Genomic DNA, 23,217 nt, shown 5'->3' on the forward strand with positions numbered 1-23,217 from the left:
GAAAAATAAGATGCTCTACAAATATAACTGATTTCCTTAAATATCAATGTTTAGGAGTTTCACAAACCCATTTAAGTGAGAACTTAAATAGGAAGAAATTTTTAAAAATATTTTATCATTTAAGTAATCATTATGTAGAGTAGAGAAGACGTAGCATGACCTGACCCCTGCTAACTTTTCCAACTTCATCTTTTGATATTCCTGATCTCTAAATATGTGTTGCAGACACACTGAAGTGCTAGTAATTTCTTTGCTCTTTCAAGCCTCTGGAAATGCACTACTTCCCATCTAGAAACTCCCTCACCACCATCACGCCACCACCACCACACCCTTTGCCTTAAATAAGTTCGACTCTTCCTTAAAAATTCAGTTCAGCCCAGCCGGGTGTGGCTCAGGGGTTGAGCATCGACCTGGGAACCGGGAGGTCGCTGGTTTGATTCCTGGTTGGGGCATGTGCCCAGGTTGTGGGCTCGGTCCCCAGTGAAGGTCCTGCAGAGGGCAGCCGATCAATGATTCTCTCTCATCACTGATGTTTCTGTCTCTCTCTCCCTCTCCCTTCCTCTCTGAAGTCAACGAAAATATATTTTTTAAAAAAAATTCAGTTCAGCCCTAACTGGCTTAGCTCAGTGGTTAGAGTGTCAGCCCAGAGCCCCCATCTCTGGAGCGCTTTGCCCAGTGTGAATTATGTTATACATTCCTACAGGTATTCCCTTCCCTTTTCTGCCTAGAAATCCAGGACTGTGTCTTTTTTTATTATTATTATTTTATTATATTATTATTATATTTTTATTATTATATTATTATTATATTATTATATTTTATTATTATTATTATTATTATTATTATTGATTTTTAGAAAGAGGTAAGGAGAAGGAGGGAGAGATACAAACATCAATGATGAGAGAGAATCATTGATCAGCTGTCTCCTGCATGCCCCTTACTGGGGATTGAGCCCGAAACTCCTGACATGTGCCCTGCCCAGGAATCAAACCAGTGACCTTTCGGTTCATGGGATGACACTCAACCAACTGAGCCACTCCAACCGGGCCAGAATTGTCTTGATGACAGTTGCTGATTGTCTTTCCATTATCTGTTTTCTCCTAATTAAAATCTCCAGTTATCAGCTGGCAAATAAATACCTGGAATAAAGACTACATTTCCCAGCCTACCATGTTGCTATTTGATCATTGATTAAGTTCTGACAAATGAGATGGTAGCTGAAGATGAGCTATATAGCAGTTTATGGAAATTTTCCTTAAATTTACTCTGTCAACAAAAAGAACTTGAATCTTTGAAATTTTTAGAAAGAATTTTATTCAGGTCTTGCTGAGAACTATAGGCCAAGAGTAGAGTTTCCAGAAGACTTGAAACAATGTTCCAAAATTGGAATATTTGGGGAAAGTGAGGAGCACTTTGTAGTAACAGAGTGAAAGGCTTGATCTCTCTGACTCCATCTAGTTCTGGTTTCTTTCCAGGTGAGGATCCAAGTCCACTGAGAAGGAATTTAGATATCTCATTCATTTATCAGGAACCAAAGGATAATTCTAAAAGATTAGAGAAACTCTTTTGTATTTTATCTCATCTAAGATGCCACTGATTCTAAGACTATCATTATTGCATAGACCACAAGGAAAGAACAGAAACTGCTAATTAAACTATGACACATTGCTTTCTTATTACTAAGGATATTTAAATGTATTGAAAGATCTCTTGATTTTTATCAAATTTATCTCTCTTGGGCATACATCAGAAAAAGAAAAAGAAAATGTAAGTAAAATTAATGGGTGAAACTGTCCTAAAACTCACTTTTGAGTCCTGTGCCGCGCTGTGTAGAGAGATCCTTGTGGGAGATTCAGCTTTCCCTTTTGGCGTTTCAGAACAGAGAAGAGCCGTCTGCTGCTGTCCACGGTGATGGTTCTGCGCAACATGGTGGACCCCAAGGACATCGACGACGACCTGGAGGGGGAGGTGACCGAGGAGTGCGGCAAGTTCGGGGCCGTCAACCGCGTCATCATCGACCAGGAGAAGCAGGGCAAGGAGGAGGACGCCAAGATCATCGTCAAGATCTTCGGGGAGTTCTCCATGGCCTCCGAGACTCACAAGGCCATCCAGGTCCTCAATGGGCGCTGGTTCGTTGGCCGCAAGGTGGTGGCTAAAGTGTACGACCAGGAGCGTTTTGATAACAGTGACCTCTCCGCATGACCTCGGCCCCCGCTCACTGAACCAAACCCGATAGGGCTCAACCCTAGAGATTTAAAAACAAATAAATAAATGCCCGCATGGCTCAGCGGTTAAGTGTAGACCTATGAACTAAGAGGTCACTGCTTGGATTCCCGTCAGGGCCAACATCAGGGTTGTGGGCTCCATCCCCAATGGGGGGCGTGCAGGAGGCAGCAAATCAATGATTCTCTCTCATCATTGATGTTTCTATGTCTCTCTCCCTCTGCCTACCTCTCTGAAATCAATAAAAATATATTTTAAAAAAATAAGTAAATGAACAAATGGTGTTGACAAGATCAAGAGATAATACCAGGGGCAAATTAGATCATGCCTATTAACAGTTAATCCTCCTTGGCTTCAGGAAAGCACTGAAAATCCTTTTACTCTGGTTCATCCCTCCCCCCTGGGGGAGGAGCCACTGGACTTTGGTGGGCGTGGTTAATAACTGGGTCCTTCTAATGGTGTATATATACCAGGGTCAGGTCATGGCTCCTGCAGTCCTGTGCCAGACTGTCTAGAGAAAGCCTTGTGGGAGGTTCTCCTTTCGCTTTGGGCGCTACGAACCCGACAAGAGCCATCTGCTCCTGGAACCAATCGGTACTTAAGAGTCATTGTTGCTCTCTGACCAAGAGAATTGCTGAACTTGGATTCATATCCTCTGAGCTGCCAAGGACAGTAGTCCTCCAACTACTTTGATTGTCTGGAGGTGGGCAGTGGAGCTCCTCTGGGCACCTACCTCTGTAGTTAAGGACCTCACAGGACACCAGGGGCTGACCTTAATTGACAATAGAAATGGCAGGTGAAGGAGCTGTGGCAAATCTCCAGACAGAAATCAACTGTCCCATCTGCCTGGATAACCTGGGAGACCCTGTCACCATCGAATGTGGGCACAACTTCTGTCGCTCCTGCATCGAGCACTCCTGGGCTGATGTGCAGGACAGGTTCCCTTGCCCTGTGTGCCGTCACCCATGCAAAGAGAGGCACCTGTGGAGCAACACCCAGCTGGGAAGGATGGTTGACATGGCCAAGCTCCTCCAGAACACCGGGGCCGAGATGAAGCAGCAGGAAGAGAGGTGCTTGTGTGAGAAGCACAACCAGGCCCTGACCCTCTTCTGCGAGGAGGATCTAAAGTTGTTGTGTCGGCCAAAACCGGTTTGGCTCAGTGGATAGAGCGTCAGCCTGCGGACTGAAGGGTCCCGGGTTCGGTTCCAGTCAAGGGCATGTACCTGGGTTGCGGGCACATCCCCAGTGGGGGATGTGCAGGAGGCAGGTGATCCATGTTTCTCTCTCATCAATGTCTCTAGCTCTCTATCTCTCTCCCTTCCTCTCTGTAAAAAATCATTAAAATATATTTAAAAAAAAATAAATAAAGTTGTTGTGTCCCCTGTGCACTCAGCCCCCTGACCACCAGGGCCACCACGTGAGGCCCGTGGAGGAGGCTGCCTCTCATCACAGGCAGAAGCTCAGGAGTTACATTGAGCCCCTGAAGGAGCAGCTGGCAGACCTTCAGAAACTATTAGCCACTCAAGACAGGCAACGATCAGAACTGAGAGAAAAGGTGGAAAAGCGGAGAGCGAAGTTAGCCTCTGAATATGGGAGTGTGATAGCATCCATAGAGTGTGAGCAAGCGGCAGTTCTCTCAAGGCTAGCTGCACGAGAGCAGCACATTCTACGGAATCTCACTGCAAACAAAGCTGCATTTTCAGACCACATTTCCAAACTTAGAGTTCTACGAAAGGAGATGGCAGAGACGAGTGTGGTGTCAGATGTGAAACTGCTGATGAACATCAAGGGTGTCCTCCGCCGTTGTGATCACCTAGAACCTCCAGATGTCTATTGCTTGGAGTATAAGAGAGAAGAATTCAGTCTTCCTCCACAGTGTTCGGCCCTGCTGCAAATCATGCAGACATTTAGAGAAGAAGTTACTCTGGATCCCGAAACTGCACATCCTCATCTGCTTGTGTCTGAGGATAAAAAGTCTGTGACATTTGTGAGGAAAAAGCAAGAGTTCATCGGAATCCAAAGGGATTTGCCACGAACGCAGTTGTCCTGGGCTCTGAAGGGTTTGACTGTGGCCGACATTACTGGGAGGTCCAGGTGGATGACAAGCCTGGGTGGGCCGTGGGGGTCTGTAGAGACTCCCTTTCCAAGGAGAGAAAGCAGCCCCTGCTCAGACAGGAGGACAGATGTTGGACGATTCAGCTGCAGGACGGTGACTATGTGGCTCGAGGGCCTGTTCCTGTCACCCTTGTGCTGCAGGAAAGGCCCAGAGGGATGGGCATCTACCTGGACTAGGAGATGGGTCACGTTTCCTTTTACAGTTTGAATGACATGTCTCACATCCATTCCTTCAGGGATACATTTTCTGAGGTGCTAAAGCCTTACTTCTATGTCGGATGTGATCCCACACCTCTTGCCATCCGTGTTTTAAGAGATTAGGAAGGATGAACTGTCATTTTGGTTCATTTTCTTCCTGTGACTGATAGGCAGTAGGTAGAATTTTTTAAATTATAATTTTATTGTTACTTTATTTTTTAATATATTTCTATAGATGTCAGAGGGAAGGAAGAGGGAGAGGGATAGAAACATCAGTGATGAGAGAGAATCATTGATTGGCTGCCTCCTGCACACTCTACTCTGGATCCAGCCCCCAACCGAGGCATGTGTTTTTAACTGAATTGAACCCAGAATCCTTCAATCCACAGGCTGAAGCTCTATCCATTGAGCTAAACCAGCTGGACCTTATTTTTACTTTATATATAGATTGTTGAAAGTATTACCTGGTTTTTGTGGGTAGAATTTTATATACAGGTATCAGTGATCTAGGATTAAAAATTTTTTTTTGCTTGTGTTGATTTTTAGAGAGGGAAACATCAGTGTGAGAGGGCACCATTGATTGGCTGCCTCCAGAATGCACCCATGCCCTGACTCAGAATGGAACCTGCCCACCCTTTGGGTTCATGGGAGAATTCTCCAAATAACTGAGCCACACTGGCCAGGCTTAGCACCAATATTTTATAAGAAACACTTCTGCGAAGAGGCGCGGAGTTCGTCCGCTAGACTGGCCGCCCCGCTCCTTCGTGTCTCGTCCGGAGCGATGCCTTCACTCCGGGCCTGGCTGGCCCTAGGCTGCTTGTGCCTGGGTGTGACCCTCCAGCCCCAGCTGGCCAGTGTGACCTTTGCCACCAACAACCCCACCCTGAGCACCGTGGCCCTGGAGAAACCGCTCTGCATGTTTGACAGCGCAGAGGCCCTCAACAGCACCTAGGAAATCTACCTCTACGTCCTGCTAGACTCCGTCAGCTCCAGGAACGCCTCCGTGCAGGACGGCGCCAACACCCCACTCGGCTCCATGTTCCAGCAGACCGCAGGAGGAAGGCCGGGTCTGTGAGCTGACCCCCTGCAGCGACGTGCCCAGCTTGGACACAGTGGGGGATGTGGCCCGGGCCTCGGAGATCCTGAATGCATACCTGATCAGGGTGGGCGACAATGGGACCTGCCTGTGGGACCCTAACTTCCAGGGCCTCTACAACCCGCCCCTGTCGGCGGCCACGGAATACAGGTTCAAGTACGTCCTTGTCAGTATGTCCTCGGGCTTGGTGCAGGACCAGACCCTGTGGTCGGACCCAATCCGAACCAACCGGATCACCCGGTACTTGGCGATTGACACGTGGCCCGGCCGGCTGAGCGGCGGTATGATCGTCCTCACTTCCATCCTGGGCTCCCTGCCCTTCTTCCTGCTCCTGAGCTTTGCCGGTGCCGTCGTCCTGAGCCTCGTGGACATGGGTGGTTCTGACGGGGAAATCACACACGACTCCCAGATAACACAGGAGGCCGGCCCCAAGTCCCTGGGCACCTCGGAGCCTTCCTACACCGCTGTGAACCGGGGGCTGCAGCTGGACAGGGCCGACCTATATGGCGGCAAGCTCCCGGACTGAGCCCCGGCGGGTCCTGCACAGCGGCCTCAGGGCTCCACGCAGCAGGGCTCACATCTGGCCCCACCCACGGCGGAGCAGGGCCAGGGGTCCAACTGCAGGAGCAATTTTGATAAATTCTTCCCAAGAATTTGAGTTCAATAAATATTCACAGGAAAAAAAAAAACACTTCTGTGATTTGAATACTTGTTTTGTCTTTCTCTTCCCCCCTCCGCCCTCCCCCCTCCCCCCACCCATTTTTCTTCAAGAGCAAGGTGTGTGGGAACAAATGGAGTTGTGGAGAATTTGGAATATTGATTGATCAATTCTTTCTGAAGTGCTTCTGAAATTTTGGATTAGAATGTTCATTATAAGGCACAGTTCAATAAAGTTTTTGTATATTTAAAAAAACAACTCACTTTTACTCAGACTTCAACTCTCCTGAACCACTCATCACCTCAGAGGTGTCAACGTTGGTTGTTTTTTTCACACTCTATCATTCTCTGTGCCATCAAAAGCATTAGTGTTGCAGAGTTTCTACAATAGTGCTTCATTATTATCTCTGGGATTCTCTCCAAGCTTTTGATACCCGTTCTAAAGGATTGATGCACATGCACAGGCAATAACTCCGTCATGATGGTTGCCTGATCAACAGTGGCAACAGGAAGCAAGAGGAACCTAGGGCTCTGGTTCCTTCATGTCAGTCCATTGGCTGATGCTGGGCTAATTTGTAGAAGCTTTACCTGGAAAGCCTGTTAACATCTAAGATGAAGGCCTAGCTGGTTTGGCTCACTGGATAGAGTCAGCCTGGGGACTGAAGAGGCCCAGGTTTGATTCTGGTCAAGAGCAAATGCCCATGTTGTGGTCTCAATCCCGAGTAGGGGGTGTGCAGGAAGCAGCCGATCAATGCTTTTCTCTCATCATTGATGTTTCTATCTCTCTCTCCCTCTATCTTCCTCTCTGAAATCAATAAAATATATATATACTTTTTTAAAAACCTAAGATTGAGAGTCCTATTGCTCGAGATTCTGATTGAGTAGGCTGATGTAGAGTTCTAATGAAGACAATCCCAAGTAGAGACAAGTAACACAAGGACTTTCGAAACATGTTGGGTTCAAAACCTAGATCTACCACTTGCCAATTACTTGATCTTGAGCAAAGTAGCCGTGCCACCCCCTACTTTTCTAATCTGTAAATGGGAGTGATAGTAGCACCTATCTGATGGGTTATTGTAAGAATTAAATAAATTAACACATATAAAACACCCAGGACACTGCCTAACACAGAATATGTGCTACATAAGTGTTTCAGGTCAAATTTAATAATAATAACCAAAAAAATTATTTATTAAATTTTACAAATGCATTGAACAAATGCATCTATATCACTATGGAGACACTAGAAAGGTTAGTAAGAGTACGGTAAAAGTAATCAAAAGACCATTTATTGAACATATATTATTAACTAAGTGCTCAAAAAATGGCATCTCCCCTTTGCCTCCTGTGTTTGCAGAATTCAATAAAGCTATACTCTGGTTACTGTCCCCTAATTACATCAGCAGAAAAGGCGTCCATATCACTGAGCTGACTCAGGCAAACACTGTTTATCTTTTATAATGCTAGAACTTCACTTAATGAAGCATGTGATCGGGAAGCTTATCTCCAGACTTCTTAAATGGGTCTCAGTCGCCACTGCTGGATCCAGTGCTGCTGGAGGGCAGGAACTTTGTTTCTGGCTTTGGATTGGGATCGTTTGTTTTTGCTCACGTTTACATTGTTTTATTTTCATTTTATCTTGTGGTGGGTCCTTTATTTCTCCTAAATTTATCTCACAAACAGGAAGAGGTAGCCCTTGATTCTAGTTCAACACCGTTGGGTGAACAAGCCTCTGTTCATTTTGTCCTTGTTTGTTGTGATCTCAATAAGTGCCTTTTGTTTATTTGTTCTATTTTTACTGCTAAGCAGTACTCCAATGTATGAATTTAATAGTTTCTGTACTTCCCTGATGAACGTATACTTTGTTGGAACAGACACTATTTTATTAACTTTCAGTGAGAAATGTGACACAGTGGAGTTGATCTGACCAGCCTATGCTGTCCCTGTGGATTCACTACACGGGAAGCTGAATCTTTAGAGTGTGTCTGTATGAGTCTGGAATCAGATACGACAAAGGGAGTTTGTTAGATAATTCAAATAGCCAACTCTCAACAGTGATATCCTATTAGGAGGCTTGACATAAGGCTGGGTAAGTAAGGCCCATATTTGCTTCAGGGACTCTCCTTAGTTTCTCCACAGCGGATTCCAGGCCCTTGTGATTGACACATATTAATATTAATCTTGGGCATTTCCCTGTTTAAGAATGTGCTTTGACTGTCTCAGCTGTTCTATTTAGTTGAATTACCTGAAGCCCCTCCTTTCTTCTGTTCCCTGTTCTAGGGTGGAGGACTTCCCCATTACCCTCACCTAAAGCATCACCTACAGGATTTATGCCACAAGGGTGAATCAATGGTGCTCCAGCCACCTGGAGGAGTCATGTGGATCAGCCCCCTTCTCTGCTTTACTCTGAAAGGTTTGCATGAAGACATAAAAGTTGTCAATTTTGTAGATGGATAGGATAACTGATGAAGGAGCTAACATAATCAAAATGAAAAATATTTTTGAAAGAAAATTATTTCCAAATATGTGGAAATTATACACAATTCAAATTTCAGTGTCCAAAAATAAAGATTTACTGAAGCCCATCCACACCCATCCATTTATGGGTTGTCTATGGCTTCTTTGGCACCCTCACAGTAGAGTTGAGTAATTGCCACAAATGATATTGCCCACAAAACCTAAAATATTTACTCTTTGTCCCTTTATGGAAAATATGGGTCCTGGATATAAGACAGCAAGTCAAACCAATATCTAAGGGGAGAATGTTCTGGGGAAGAGAATGGCAAGAGCAAAGGTCAGGACTGTGGTTGGCTTGTGTTTAAAGAACTGCACAGAAGGCAGGGTGGCTAGATGACAGTGAGCAAGAAGGGGATGGTAGGAAATGGCAGGAAATGAGAGCAGAAAGGACACTGTGGGCCACGTCTTCTTGGGATAAGGATTTTAAGTGAGATGAGAAGCCATTTAAGGGGTTTAAAAAGGGAATGACAGCTGGTTGCATAATAGACTTGAAGTGTTGGGGTGCAGCCCCAGCAGGTCCAGGGGTTCCCAAAGGTGTTGGACAGAGTCCACGAAGAAGGAAGGACTCGGAGGCAGCGTTCAGGTGATCATCATAGCCAGGTTCTCTAGCCAGGATCTCCAGCCAGGTTCTCACCAGGTTCTCCAGCCAGGTTCTGTGTTCTGTTGTCTTGTTACATCTGTATTTACTTTTTTTTCTTTTTATTTATTTATTTATTTTTATTTATTTTTTATTGCTTAAAGTATTACAAAGGGTATTACATATGTGACCTTTTTTTCCCCCCACCCTTGACAGTCCTCTGGCCTCCCCTACCCCCCAGTGTCTTATGTTCATTGGTTTTGCTTATATACATGCATACAAGTCTTTCGGTTGATCTCTTACCCCCTCCCTCCTGCCCCCCAACCCTCCCCGGCCTTCCCGCTGCAGTTTGACAATCTGTTTGAGGCAGCTCTGCCTCTGTATCTATTATTGTTCAAAAGTTTATAATGGTCTCTATTATCCCTGAATGAGTGAGATCATGTGGTATTTTTCCTTCATTGACTGGCTTATTTCACTTAGCATAATGCTCTCCAGTTCCATCCATGCCGTTGTAAATGGTAAGAGTTCCTTCTTTTTTACAGCAGCATAGTATTCCATCGTGTAGATGTACACGATGTTTTCTAATCCATTCATCTACTGATGGGCACTTAGGCTGTTTCCAGATCTTAGCTATGGTGAATTGTGCTGTTATGAACATATGGGTGCATATATCCTTTCTGATTGGTGTTTCTGGTTTCTTGGGATATATTCCTAGAAGTGGGATCACAGTGTCAAATGGGAGTTCCATTTTTAGTTTTTTGAGGAAACTCCATACTGTCTTCCATAGTGGCTGCCCCAGTCTGCATTCCCACCAGCAGTGCACGAGTGTTCCTTTTTCTCCACATCCTCTTCAGCACTTGTCGTTTACATCTGTATTTATACCAGTTGATATTAATCCTGTCAATTTCTATTCCAAAGGTTAGGGCATTTCTTATTTCCATTCCAGGGAGTAAAGATTATGTAGTTTAAGGGTGATTGTTTGTAGTTAAAGTGATTAACTACCCGCCTGGCATTTAGTTAAGGGGTTTTATTCCCTCTCTAACTTCAGGGAAAAATTCCCTACCTGGGGAAACAACCTTTCTCGGAGAGGTGACCTTGGTTAAAACACATAGTGCCAAGAAAGGGAGCAAACATATTAAGAACAGTATACCATATACGCCAGGTCCCTTGAAACATATGCTGTGCGGATGTTTCTTCCCTGCAGCGACTGTGTCAAGCAGCAAGGATGGACTGGCTTCCGGCATTGAAGGGCACGGCTTCTTAACCTATATCTTATGGGTAGGAAAAAAATTATTGTCACTAAGTTTTAGCTGCAATTTAACATTTACTTCAATTATGATTATAGCCAACAAAACACAGTGACTTGTCACTAACAGAAATCACAAATACTTTCATATCGTATCATAGTTGTTGCAATTATCTTGAAATGTTATTTATTAATATCTCTACTTATAAATTACTACTATACCTTCTGCTGAATCTTATTTAATGCATTTTAAAAGTATATTTTTATAAAAAAAAAAAAAAAAGCATAAAGAGCCCTGGGCGGTGTGGCTCAGTGGATTGCAGCAGCATCCTGTACACCAAAAGGTGGTGGGTTCAATTCCTGGTCAGGGCACATACCCAACTTATCAGTCCGGGTGTGTTCTGTAACTGATCGATATTTCTCTCTCTGTCTCTCCCTTCATCGCTCTAAAATCAATAAAATTCTTTAAAGGAAAAAAAGTACATAGATATATATTAGGTATGTATCTACAATATTTGTACATATTACTATATTACACATTTGTTTTTTAGTTATTTTAATAACTATTTTAATGTAATTCTTTCTTGTTTAATGCAATGTGTTTTACTTTATGTATTTAAAGACATCTTTCTTGATTCCATATGCATGACCAGCCTGCTAAAGAGGCCCAGGGCCCAAGAAAGGCTAGGAATGGAAGGAGAGGGGAGCATCAGGAGGACTAAATTGGAGATGAGAGGAGTAGGTGGGTCCAAGATAACTATTTTAATCTGCCTGACACATAGCAAGCACTAAATACATATAAATTTTTATTATTAGCACTTTGATGTATATCCTTGTGGTATTTTAGCTGTGTGTGAAATATGCTACTTTGTGATCTGCATTTTTCACTAAAGAATATATTTGACCTTTGAATAACATGGGTTTGAACTGTATGGGTCTACTTATATGTAGATTTTTTTTCAGTAAATATGCAGTTGGCCCACTATATTCCTGGGTTTCACATCACAGGCGTCAATCAACCACAGATCAAAGCATTATTTTCCATCCATTGCTGGGAATCCTCTGATGCAGAGGGCCAACTGTATGCATTGTTCCAGCCGTGGGGAAACTACGGCCCGCAGGCCAGATCCGGCCTGTTTGAAATGAATAAAACTATTGAAAAAAAAGACTGTACCCTTTTATGTAATGATGTTTACTTTGAATTTATATTAGTTCACACAAACACTCCATCCATGCTTTTGTTCCGGCCCTCCGGTCCAGTTTAAGAACCCATTGTGGCCCTCGAGTCAAAAAGTTTGCCCACCCCTGTAATCTATGCCATATAGAAAGGACCTAAGCATCCAAAGATTTTAGTATCCACAAGGCATCCTATAACCAATCTCTTTTGGATACCATAGTTACATTTGGGGGGAATTAAATGTTACACACACATTTCCAACTGTGCAGAGTTGGCATCCCTAACTATGTTGTTCAAGGGTCAATTGTATATGGTAAATATCATTCTTTATCATTACATATTTTTAATATCACTTTTAAGATCAAAGAGTAGTTAATTGTAGATATATATCATTGTTTATCCATTAATCCTCAATAATTGGACATTTACATTTTTGTTTTTCTTTTATTAAAAAAACATGAGCCCTAGTCAATTTGGCTCAGTGAATAGAGCGTTGGCCTGTGGACCAAAGAGTCCCGGGTTTGATTCTGGTCAAAGACACATACCTTGGTTGCAGGCTCCTCTCTGACCCAGGCCTGGTCGAGGCTTGTGCAGGAAGCAATCAATCGATGTGTTTCTCTCACATTGATGTTTCTCTCTGTCTTTCCCTCTTTCTTCCACTTTCCCTAAAAATCATTGGAAAAAATATCCTTGAGTGAGGATTAACAAAAAACATGATAAACAGCAGCATTAAATCTGCACATCCATGATTACTCAGGACATACTACTTAGTGTACTAGATACTCAATCAGTTTCTTGATTTCTACCTTAGCTTCCCTTCTAGTTGGGATTTCATCTTTCCTCCTTGGCTCACATATACATGGGCAACCTTCTGAGTTAACCCTCCTGGTTCAGCCTAAGCCCCAGGAGTTTCCCCAGACTTATACACCCTTTATCTGGTCTGTTCTATTCTGACTTTCTACATAGAAGTAAAGCAACAGGAACCCAAACTAAATTCTACTATCCACTTGGTGGCAGTATTTCCTAAATGTTTTGAAGAATATCTGGGAGGAAATAGGCACCTTCTGTTATTTCAAGAGTACTTTCCGTGTAAACCCAACCCCATAAAGTGATGTCCAATGTCACATGAATGGAAAGAGGTAGGATTGTTTCGGCAGATATGTGAGTACAGTACAATGGTATGGTAATTCTAGAACTTTGCTTTGAGGGTTGCTTCAACAAATAGCTTCTTTTTAAAAGCTTTTGTTAGCCCTGGCTGGTGCCCTCCCTCAGTGGTTAGAGCATGGGCCCACACACTGAAGGGTCAAGGGCTCGATTCCCAGTCAAGGGCATGTACTTGGGTTATGGGTTTGATCCCCCACTGACTCACATCGGTGATATTTCTCTCTCTCTCCCCCTCCCTGCCTCCCTTCCACTCTCTCTAAAAAATCAATGGAAAAAATATCCTCAGGTGAGTATTAACAAAAATAGTAATAGTAAAGGAAGGAAAGAAGGATGGAAGGAAGGAAGGAAGGAAGGAAGGAAGGAAGGAAGGAAGGAAGGAAGGAAGGAGGAAATTTTGTGTTAATTTTTCTTTTTTTTTAATATATTTTTTATTGATTAAGATATTACATATGTGTCCTTGTCCCCACGTTACCCTCTACCCCCCCCCCCCCCGCTCATGCCCTCACCCCCCTGTTGTCCATGTCCATTGATTAGGCCTATATGCTTGCATATAAGTCCTTTGGTTGATCTTTCCCCCTTACCCCCACCCTTCCCTACCTTCCCTCCAAGTCCCGACAGTCCAATCAATGCCTCTCCGTCTCTGGATCAGTCCTTGTTCATCAGTTTATGTTGTTCATTATATTCCACAAATGAGTGAGATCATGTGGTATTTATCCGCTCTCCAGTTCCATCCATGCTGTGGCAAATGGTAAGAGTTCCTTTTTCTTCTTCTTCCTCTTCTTAAAGAATACCTTTCAGCATTTCATATAATGCTGGTTTGGTGGTGATGAACTCCTTTAGCTTTTTCTTATCCGTGAAGCTCTTTATCTGACCTTCTAGTCTGAATGCTAGCTTTGCTGGATAAAGTAATCTTGGTTGCAGGTTCTTGCTATTCATCACTTTGAATATTTCTTGCCACTCTCTTCTGGCCTGCATGGTTTCTGTTGAGAAATCAGCTGACAGTCGTATGGGTACTCCCTTGTAGGTAACTGACTGTCTTTCTCTTGCTGCTTTTAAGATTCTCTCTTTATCTTTTGCTCTTGGCATTTTAATTATGATGTGTCTTGGTGTGGTCCTCTTTGGATTCCTTTTGTTTGGGGTTCTCTGCGCTTCCTGGACTTGTAAGTCCATTTCTTTCACCAGGTGGGGGAAGTTTTCTGTCATTATTTCTTCAAAAAGGTTTTCAATATCTTGCCCTCTCTCTCCTTCTGGTACCCCTATAATTCTGATGTTGGTACGCTTGAAGTTGTCCCAGAGGTTCCTTACACTATCTTCATATTTTTGGAATCTCTTTTCTTTTTTCTTTTTCGGTTGGGTGTTTTTTGTTTCTTTGTATTTCAAATCTTTGACTTGATTCTTGGGATCCTCTTGTCTGCTGCTGGATCTCTGTAAATTATTCTTTATTTCAGTCAGTGTATGCTTAATTTCTAGTTGGTCCTTTTTCATGTCCTCCATGGTCTCACTATACTTATTGAGGGATTCATTAAATTTATCGGCGGTTTCCATAAAATTCTTGAAAAACCTTATAAACGTGGCCTTGAACTCTATATCCAGTCGTTTGCTTTCCTCCATTTCTGCCATTTGTGACCTGTTTCTTTGTCTCCGCATTTTGGCAGCTTCCCTGTGTTGATAGAGTGGCCCTGTGCGCCAGGTGTCCTGTAGGGCCCAGTAGCTCAGCCTCCCCAGTTACCTGGGGTGGACACTCTTGGTGCACTCTTGGTGCCTTGGTTGTTGTAGGATCACTGGGAGGAATTGACCTCCAGGCCAATTGGCTGTGAGAATCAGCTGTGTCTAAAGTGGGAGAACTTCTGTGCTGAAGACACCCTTCTGGGGCAAGACTTGCTTCAGTGGGGCTTTGGTGCTCACTGAGTCTGCTCCCTGAGTGTGTACCTTATGGATCTGAGGAGTTGCAATCTGGATGGTCCCCCTCTGACCACTGGGTACAGTGACTCCTGGATCTAAGGAGGTGCTAATTCAGCCTCTGCCTGAGGCCACACAGCAGGGGCCACGAAGAGGCTCAGCTGTGAGGCAATGCAAGCCGCTGCGGGGCCTTGGGCCTTCTCTTGGAAGTTCCGGGTCTGCCTGGCTCGGCTGCAGTTAGGTACATTCACATGCAAAAGCCTCTGCCGCAGCCTGGGTGGGGCGGGGTCTCAGGGAATCAAAGGGCGGATCAAGGAGCTATGGCTGATTCTCCGCCCGGAGTCGCGGGTCTCAGTGACCCGCTAATTGCTGCAAGCACCTCTGAGGGAAAGCCACCTTCAAGTTCGCCCGCTGCCGGACAGACCAGCTTCTCCCCGTATGAGTCCTGGGTCCCCAGAGACTTTCCGGAACCGGAGTTCAGAGCAGTCGGGAGCTTGTGATTCAAAAAGACAGCTGCGTCCTCAGGTGCCACCCCCTTTACTCGCGTGCGCGCCAGCCGCCGTACCTCTGCACTTGTACCTCTGCACTTCACCTCTGCAGCTCCTCTGGCTCTCAGCGTGCTTTTCTTTCCTTCTAGTTGTAGAATTTACACTCAGCCAGCCTTCCTGTTGTTCTGGATGATGTTTGCTCTGTCCTTTGCGGTAATTTTCAATTGTTGTGAGAGGCGGTAATTTTCCGGTGTTTACCTATGCCGCCATCTTAGTTTCTCTGTGTTAATTTTTCTTATTAAAATATTAGGTTGCAGCCGAAACCGGTTTGGCTCAGTGGGTAGAGCGTCGGCCTGCGGACTGAAGGGTCCCGGGTTCAATTCCAGTCAAGGGCATGTACCTGGGTTGTGGGCACATCCCCAGTGGGAAATGTGCAGGAGGCAGCTGATCGATGTTTCTCTCTCATCGATGTTTCTAACTCTCTATCTCTCTCCCTTCTGCTCTGTGAAAAATCAATAAAATATATTTAAAAAAAAAATATTAGGTTGCAGACATTTTTTGAAATAGAGAAAAGAAGTCACATGTTTTTACTTGTATTCCTTTCTGGTTCTTTTTTCACTAAGCATATTTTTACAGTTGTAATCAAACTGTACATAAATTAACTTCTATTCCCTCCTAGCATTAATCAGGTTGAAAATTAATATATTGAAGTAAAATGTTAAGAATAGTTATTTCTAGGAGAGGTGGTTACAGGTGATTATCCCAGATAGTCAAAGTGGATTCTCCTTATTCTCTATCACATCATTCTATTTCCTTTGGGATTTCATCTTTCCTCCTTGGCTCACATATACATAAGCAACTGTCTGAGTTAATCCTTCTGGTTCAACCCAAGCCCCCAGAGTTTTACCAAACAACATACACACTTAAGTGAGTTCCTTCACCTATCACAATCTCTAGTTATCTAGCTTATATACTTTACTAGAGGCTCAGTGCACAAAATTTGTGCATGGGTAGGGTCCCTAGGCCTGGCCAGCAATCAGGGCTGATCAGGTTCACCACCTCCTGGCTTCCCTGCCGCCTCCTTCCCTCACTCCCACAGTGCGCTGCAGCCACTGGTCCCCTGTCATGTTCCGCGCCATGCCCTGGTGGTCAGCACGTCATAGTGAGTGATTGAACTCCTTTTCTCCTGGTCTAACTCCCAAGGGGACAATTTGCATATCAGCCTTTTATTATATAGAATTGTGTTAGTACAGATTCTCTGAACACAGGCTCTAGTGTAGAGTTGTGTGCAGCAGGTTTATTGGGGGCTGTAAAGAAGAGGAGAAGGCAGCAATGTGGCTGTTATTGAGGAAGCCTCCACTAAGCCTGTCACAGCTCTGGAACTGGGATGGCTCTTTAACAAAAAACAAATACAGCTAGGGGACTGTCTAGGGCGGGGGGGATAAAATGGACACATATGTAATACCCTTTGTAATACTTTAAGCAATAAAAAAAAAAGATAAAAATTCAAGTAAAAAACAAAAAACAAACAAAAAAAAACAAATACATACTAGAGGCCCGGTGCATGAAATTCATGCACAGCAGGGAGGGGAGGTCCCTCAGCCCGGCCTGCACCCTCTTGCAATCCAGGACCCCTCGGGGGATGTCTGACTGCCAGTTTAGGCCTGATCCCTCAGGGACATCCCTCTCACAATCCAGGACCACTGGTTCTTAACCACTCACCTGCCTGCCTGCCTGCCTGATCACTCCTAACCACTCTGTCTGCCTGCCTGATCACCCCTAACCACCTCTGTCTCAGCTCCCACCACCTCGGCTTCATCCTGAAGGACATCCGGAATGATGTCCAGAAGGTCATGTGGCTGTCCGGTCTAATTACCATATTATGCTTTTAATATATATATATATATATATATATATATATAGTTGATTTCCAAGAGGAAGTGAGAGGAACAGAGAGGTAGAAATATTGATGAAGAGAGAGAATCATTGATCGGCTGCCTCCTGCACACACCCCCACCCAGGATGGAGCCTGCCACCAGGCATGTGCCCTGACTAGGAATTGAACTGTGACCTATAGGTTCATAGGTCAATGCTCAACCACTGAGACACTCCAGGCAGGCTGGGGTGGCTCTTAAGAGTTGTCTAAAATTGAGGTAAAGGGGCCAGGCCTTTGTATGTCCACATGAGCTATCACTGGCCATGGGCCATCCCCAAAGAGGGGGTGTAAACCTGGGCGAGGCAGTTCCCAGTGAAGGGCAAGTGGTAATATGGGAAGTGCACCAGTCTCCTGTATATTTACTGCATTTTTATTTGTATCATCCCTAAAATGAAAGCAATATGCAAGCAGAAGCCTCATCTATCTTGTTTAGTATATTTCCTCATTAATATACCATATAAATACAAATATAAACAACCCTTTGTTAGAATATTGAATGAATGGAGGTATAGAGAGTTTGAGGAATCTGCCAATGGTCTCCCAGTTAGTGAGTGGTGGCATTGGGTCTCCGCATTTCTCACTCCAATGCCCATGCTACTAACTCTTAACTGGAACACACAAAGGTTCCTGTTCACACATAAAACTTTCAGAAAAAATAAGACCTCTAAAAAAGGGGGGTCCCCAGAGAAATCTGAAATGTAAAGCACGGAGTCAGGCCAGCTGAGTCTACTCAGATCCCCTGCCAACCTACAGATTGATCTAATATTCAACATTAGGGGTTCAGCATTTCATTTTTAAAAGGAAGAATTTCCACCCTAACCAGTTTGGCTCAGTGGATAGACCGTCGGCCTGGGGACTGAAGGGTCCCAGGTTTGATTCCGGTCAAGGGCATGTACCTTGGTTGCGGGCACATCCCCAGTAGGTGGTGTGCAGGAGGCAGCTGATTGATGTTTCTCTCTCATCGATGTTTCTATCTCTCTATCCCTCTCCCTTCCTCTCTGTAAAAAATCAATAAAATATATTTTAAAAAAATAAAAGGAAGAATTTCCTTGTCTAAAAGTGGGCTTTCTGTTTCCATGATTGTCACACTTTTACACTAGATCTTAGCCAGAGGGCCGAGAAGCGATGAGATTGTCACACTTTTAAAAACGTGAAAATGTGAAAGCAATTTTGGATAAGAGAGAGGTAACATGAACCTATTCAACTTCTGAAGCTTTCTGGCTATGAATACTGAGGAAGAAACCGGCTGCATGTGGTTACTGTTCACCCTCATCAAATTTGGTGAATACAATACAAGAAGAATTCTAGGAAGAGGCTCTGGGCATAGCTTCAGCGATTAGTGCAAAGAATTTCATATTTGCAAGTCTACCTGAAAGACTCAATATTTTGCAATAGAGATGAGTTAGAAAAATTCCTTTCAGAGGAATTGTGCCGAGCTATAGCCTATTCAACTGTGAAGGCTGTTCAGTTACCTGTTGCAAATAAAACAAATGGTCTGACTTGTTTAATTTATCATCCACAATTCATTCATAGGCATATGGGCAGAGAAGGCACCAGTTTGGGCTGGGTTCGGAGGGGATGGGAGGCACCTGAAGCTTATAAAATTTTTGAGGCTCTCTTTTTTTAAAAAAGTAATAACAATACCATATTGTGGTATTGTTATGTACCAAAAGGTGAATATTTATTTGGATGAGAAAATAAATCATGACAAATTGAAAATCTTGAAAAGCTGACAAATACCAAAAACACTATAAAATAAAATAAAAATACATAACATTTTCATTAACTGCCTGACATACCTCTATGCTACCTTTCTTCCTCCTTACTTTTGGGCTACAGGTTTTTCACATAATATTGATTTTTATATAGAAAAAATATAAGAAGCACTCAATCTTTCCTATGGCATGATGGTCAAAACTTATTTTTAATTTCTGATTGTTGGGATACTTGAAACACACATACACTGCATGACTGCTACAGATTTATTTTATGCCCCACAAACACAAGGATTCTGATAATACCTATTGTGTGAGAAAAAAAAAAAGGTGTATATTTAAAACTGTTTACTCAGCATTATCAGGTATATTACTAAAAACAGAGAGCTTCCATTTGGACTTGGCAAGGAGAACTGTATCTTCCATTTATGGTTTTGCACTTCTACATGCCAGCTCTGGGCTCAGTGTGGTTCTATCTTTTTACTTTCAACCTTTCTATGCCATTATATTTAAAGTATGGACCTTGGGAGCAGCATAGAGTTGGGTTGTTTTTCCCACCCAGTCTGATCACCTTTTCTTTCAATCAAAGTGTTTAGTCCATGTGCATGCTCTGCAGGTTATACTTTGCAGCAGCATTGATTGTCCCCAAGTTACTCTGTCATACCTATGACTTTGTTTTCATCCACTGTTGACATTCTTTGGTGCCAGAAGCAGTAGGACACATTCAAATCAATTTTTTTAAAAGTTTATGGCTATGTAAAGAAGAGCTAGGTCTTTCCCCTGGGCCTTGGAAGAGGCTTCTACAAGCTTAAGTATGTTTAATTGGCTTCACAGTAAGTCTGTCTTTGAGCGTAGGAACAATGGCTTGAACAGAAGTAGGGTACAAGAGCCACTTGTTTGTGATTTCCCACTAACTGCTGAGAGAAACTGATGATATACCAGCAATGAGCTGGATGTCTTTGAGTGGAGAGGACACGAAAGGCAACTGGACTATGGAACACCAGATCAGCATGTCAGGAAGCTCCTTTTTCCTACTGTTGTCTGTTGACCTCTGTTGGAATTTCAAGAACATAATGCTTTTAATTTTTTATGTGATTAAAATTATCATATTTTATGACCCCAATGTAAGAATCATAATAAAATAAAGGATTTTGGGGTTTGTGAATTTATGTGCATGAACAGTTAGACATAGGCATAGAAATTAAATATTTAGTTACATATATTTTAAAAATTCCCGTTATTTTAAAAAGAACAATGTTCTATAAAATGCAATACAAAATTTAATAATATTTGGGTTGTAATTTTGTCATACACTGTAGAAGTTGGTAACATCTGTCCTTTATATGGAATTCAGAATTGCTAAAAATTATTTATATTCCTTAATTTTTCAAGTATTTCTTGGAAAAACCTTTGGATAATTTTTCTGTGTTTTTTTGGGGGGTGGGGGTGGGGGGTGTTTTGAGCCCCAGTTACAGCTGATATCCACCACACAGGACATTGATTAGGGAAGGCCTGTCTGAAGAAGGGATATTTACCAGGATAAGGACAAGCTAACCATGTGAAGGAGCACTCCAGGTAGAAGGAAGAGCAAGTAAAAAAGGCCTGAGTTGAGGGCAAGTTTGTCATATTCTGGGAATGATATAAACAACCTGAAAGGAGATAAGAAGTGGTTATCTTCAATTGTCTCCCTCCCTCCAGATCCATTGTCCACCCCACACTGTGCCCAAGAAGGCTGACTTGTAAGGATTGCCTGCATCAGTGGCTCCCTTGCCCTCTGGTTTCTGGTTGAGTGCAGCCACAGGGGGGCACTGGGAGGAGATGAGAGGAAGAGAGGAGAGTGGAGTCAAGAGATTTATTTTCCTGTCAGGGACCCTGTGTACAGCTCTCAGGCCATGGGTGGTAAAATGGCTCCCAGCTGTGACTAGGCACAGGGTGCTGCACCTTCCACGTTGCTTCACCACTGTCCATGACTGACAGGAGAGGAAATTCATAATCACTCTTAGTTTCTCAGGATGCGTTAGTCCGGTCTAATTGTATCTATGCAGTGTCTAGCAAAACCTGCTGGCCTAATTCTCCGATGTCTGTAAAATATTGGCATCCTAGGAGGAGAAAACTGAAACTGCACCATTACATCCACAATTACATCTTTATTTTATTTTCATTTTTAATTTGAGAGAGAGAGAGAGAAACATCGATGTGAAAGAGAAATATTGATTGGTTGTCTCCTGTGTATGGGACAATACTCTAACCAACTGAGCCACATCGGCCAGGGCATGACTTACATTTTTAAGAGATCACTCTTGTTGTTTTAATAAAGTATGAACTGGAGGAATGGGGGTTTAGGGCAAGAGGAAGGAAGCAAGAGATTTGACAGTAACAGTTAAAATCAGGACTGACTTTAAAAATCTTGAATGTCTGGACACTGAGAAACACAGGACTCTGAGCTCCATTTATTCATTTACTTTTTCAATCACTATTTATGTGCTAGGCACTATTATAGGCACTCAGGAGAAATAAATAAATAAACTATATATATGAAAGAGATCAGTGGCAGGGAATAATAAGAAAGTAGAGCAACGTAATGGGGCTGGGAGTACAGGGGTGGTATAGTGGGTGCAATTTTAAATAATTCATCACTGAGAAGGTGACATCTGAGCTAAGGCTTGGAGAAGGTGAGGGAATGAGCCATGTGGAGACTATTACAGACAGAGGAGGAGGTCACTGGAAAGGCGCCGACACAAGGGCATGTCTGGCAGTGTCAGGAGCAACAGAGGCCAGTGTAGCTAGAGCTCAGGGGCCTCAGGGGGAGGGAGAGGAAATAAGGTCAGAGAGGCCACAGAAGCCTTATTGTGTGGGGCCTTTCTTGGGGAAGAGACAGCAGAGAAGAGGTTACTAAATCCCCCCTCTGCTCTACCCCACGCCATGGGGAGAAGTGAGCACTCTCATCAGCCTCCTTCTATCCACTGTCCATGACTGACAGGAGAGGAAATTCATAATCACTCTTAGTTTCTCAGGATGCATTAGTCCGGTCTAATTGTAACTATGCAGTGTCTAGCAAAACCTGCTGGCCTAATTCTCCGATGTCTGTAAAATATTGGCATCCTAGGAGGAGAAAACTGAAACTGCACCATTAACCCTGCAGGCGCTTTGGCAGCTAAGTCCCCTGGGGTCCCCGTGGCAGCAGCATGCCTACCGGGATGGCTGGAGGACAGGCTTTGGAGCACCAGAGCAAAGATATTGATTTTCTGTTCCACTAAGGAAGATGTTTAACTGGATTTTCAGAAAACCTTTGGGAGAAAAAGAAAAGAAAAACAGTCTCTCTTATTAGTCTCTCCATTTGTAAACAGTAAATTTAAAATAAACCATTTTAGATCCTGGCTGGTATACTCAGTGGTTAGAGTGTGGACCCCTGAACCTAAGGGTCTCCGGTTTAATTTCAGGTTAAGGGCACATACGTAGGTTGTGGGTTCACTCCCTGCCCCTCCCCACCCCAGGTGGGAGGCAACCAATTGATGTGCCTCTCTGGCATTGACATTTCTCACTTCCACCTCTCTCTCCCCCACCTCCCCTCCCTTCCACTCTCTCTCTGAAAAGCAATGGAAAAAGTATCGTCTGGTGAGGATTAACAAACAAACAAATACATAAAATAAACCTTCCTTTATGAAAAATGTCAAGCACATACAAAGTTTGAGAGAATAATGTATTGGCTCTCTGAGTACTCATTACCCAATTCAATAATTATCAACTAATAGCCAATGATATATATATATATATATATATATATATATATATATATATATATATATATATTGATTTTAGAGAGGAAGGGAGAGTGAGAGTTAGAAACATCAATGAAGAGAGAGAATCATTGATAGGCTGCATCTGCACGCCTCCCACGGGCGATCGAGCCCGCAACCTGGGCATGTGGCCTAACTGGGAATCAAACATGAACTCCTGGTTCATAGGTCAACATTCAATCACTGAGCAATACTGGCTGAGCATGGCCAATTTTATTTTTTCTATTTGTTTAACTATATATTTTTTTTTTCTGGGGGCATTTTAAACATATTCCAGGCATCAATATGTGTTGAGCACTTACTATATGTCAGATACTGTTCTAAATGCTTGAAATAAAGCAATGAAAAAGTATATAGACAAAAATCCCTGTCCACAAAAATCTCACAGTCTAGTTGGAAAAAAAGATAAAAT

General features: G+C 43.3%; 1 protein-coding gene and 1 pseudogene across 1 annotated transcript; both read left to right on the plus strand.

Annotated features, from left to right (window-relative positions):
• The first annotated feature begins 3,012 nt into the window (after positions 1 to 3,012).
• On the plus strand, positions 3,013 to 4,659 carry LOC118676387 (putative tripartite motif-containing protein 75). The gene is given in 3 exon segments (XM_036350273.1): positions 3,013 to 3,372; positions 3,593 to 4,220; positions 4,223 to 4,659. Coding segments are annotated over 3 exon segments (1,425 nt in total).
• A 623-nt stretch (positions 4,660 to 5,282) lies between these two features.
• On the plus strand, positions 5,283 to 6,158 carry LOC118664566 (annotated as a pseudogene).
• Positions 6,159 to 23,217: the final 17,059 nt, after the last annotated feature.

Source organism: Myotis myotis, unplaced genomic scaffold, assembly GCF_014108235.1.
Source record: "Myotis myotis isolate mMyoMyo1 unplaced genomic scaffold, mMyoMyo1.p scaffold_m19_p_1, whole genome shotgun sequence".
In the NCBI taxonomy this organism is placed as follows: Eukaryota; Metazoa; Chordata; class Mammalia; order Chiroptera; family Vespertilionidae; genus Myotis; species Myotis myotis.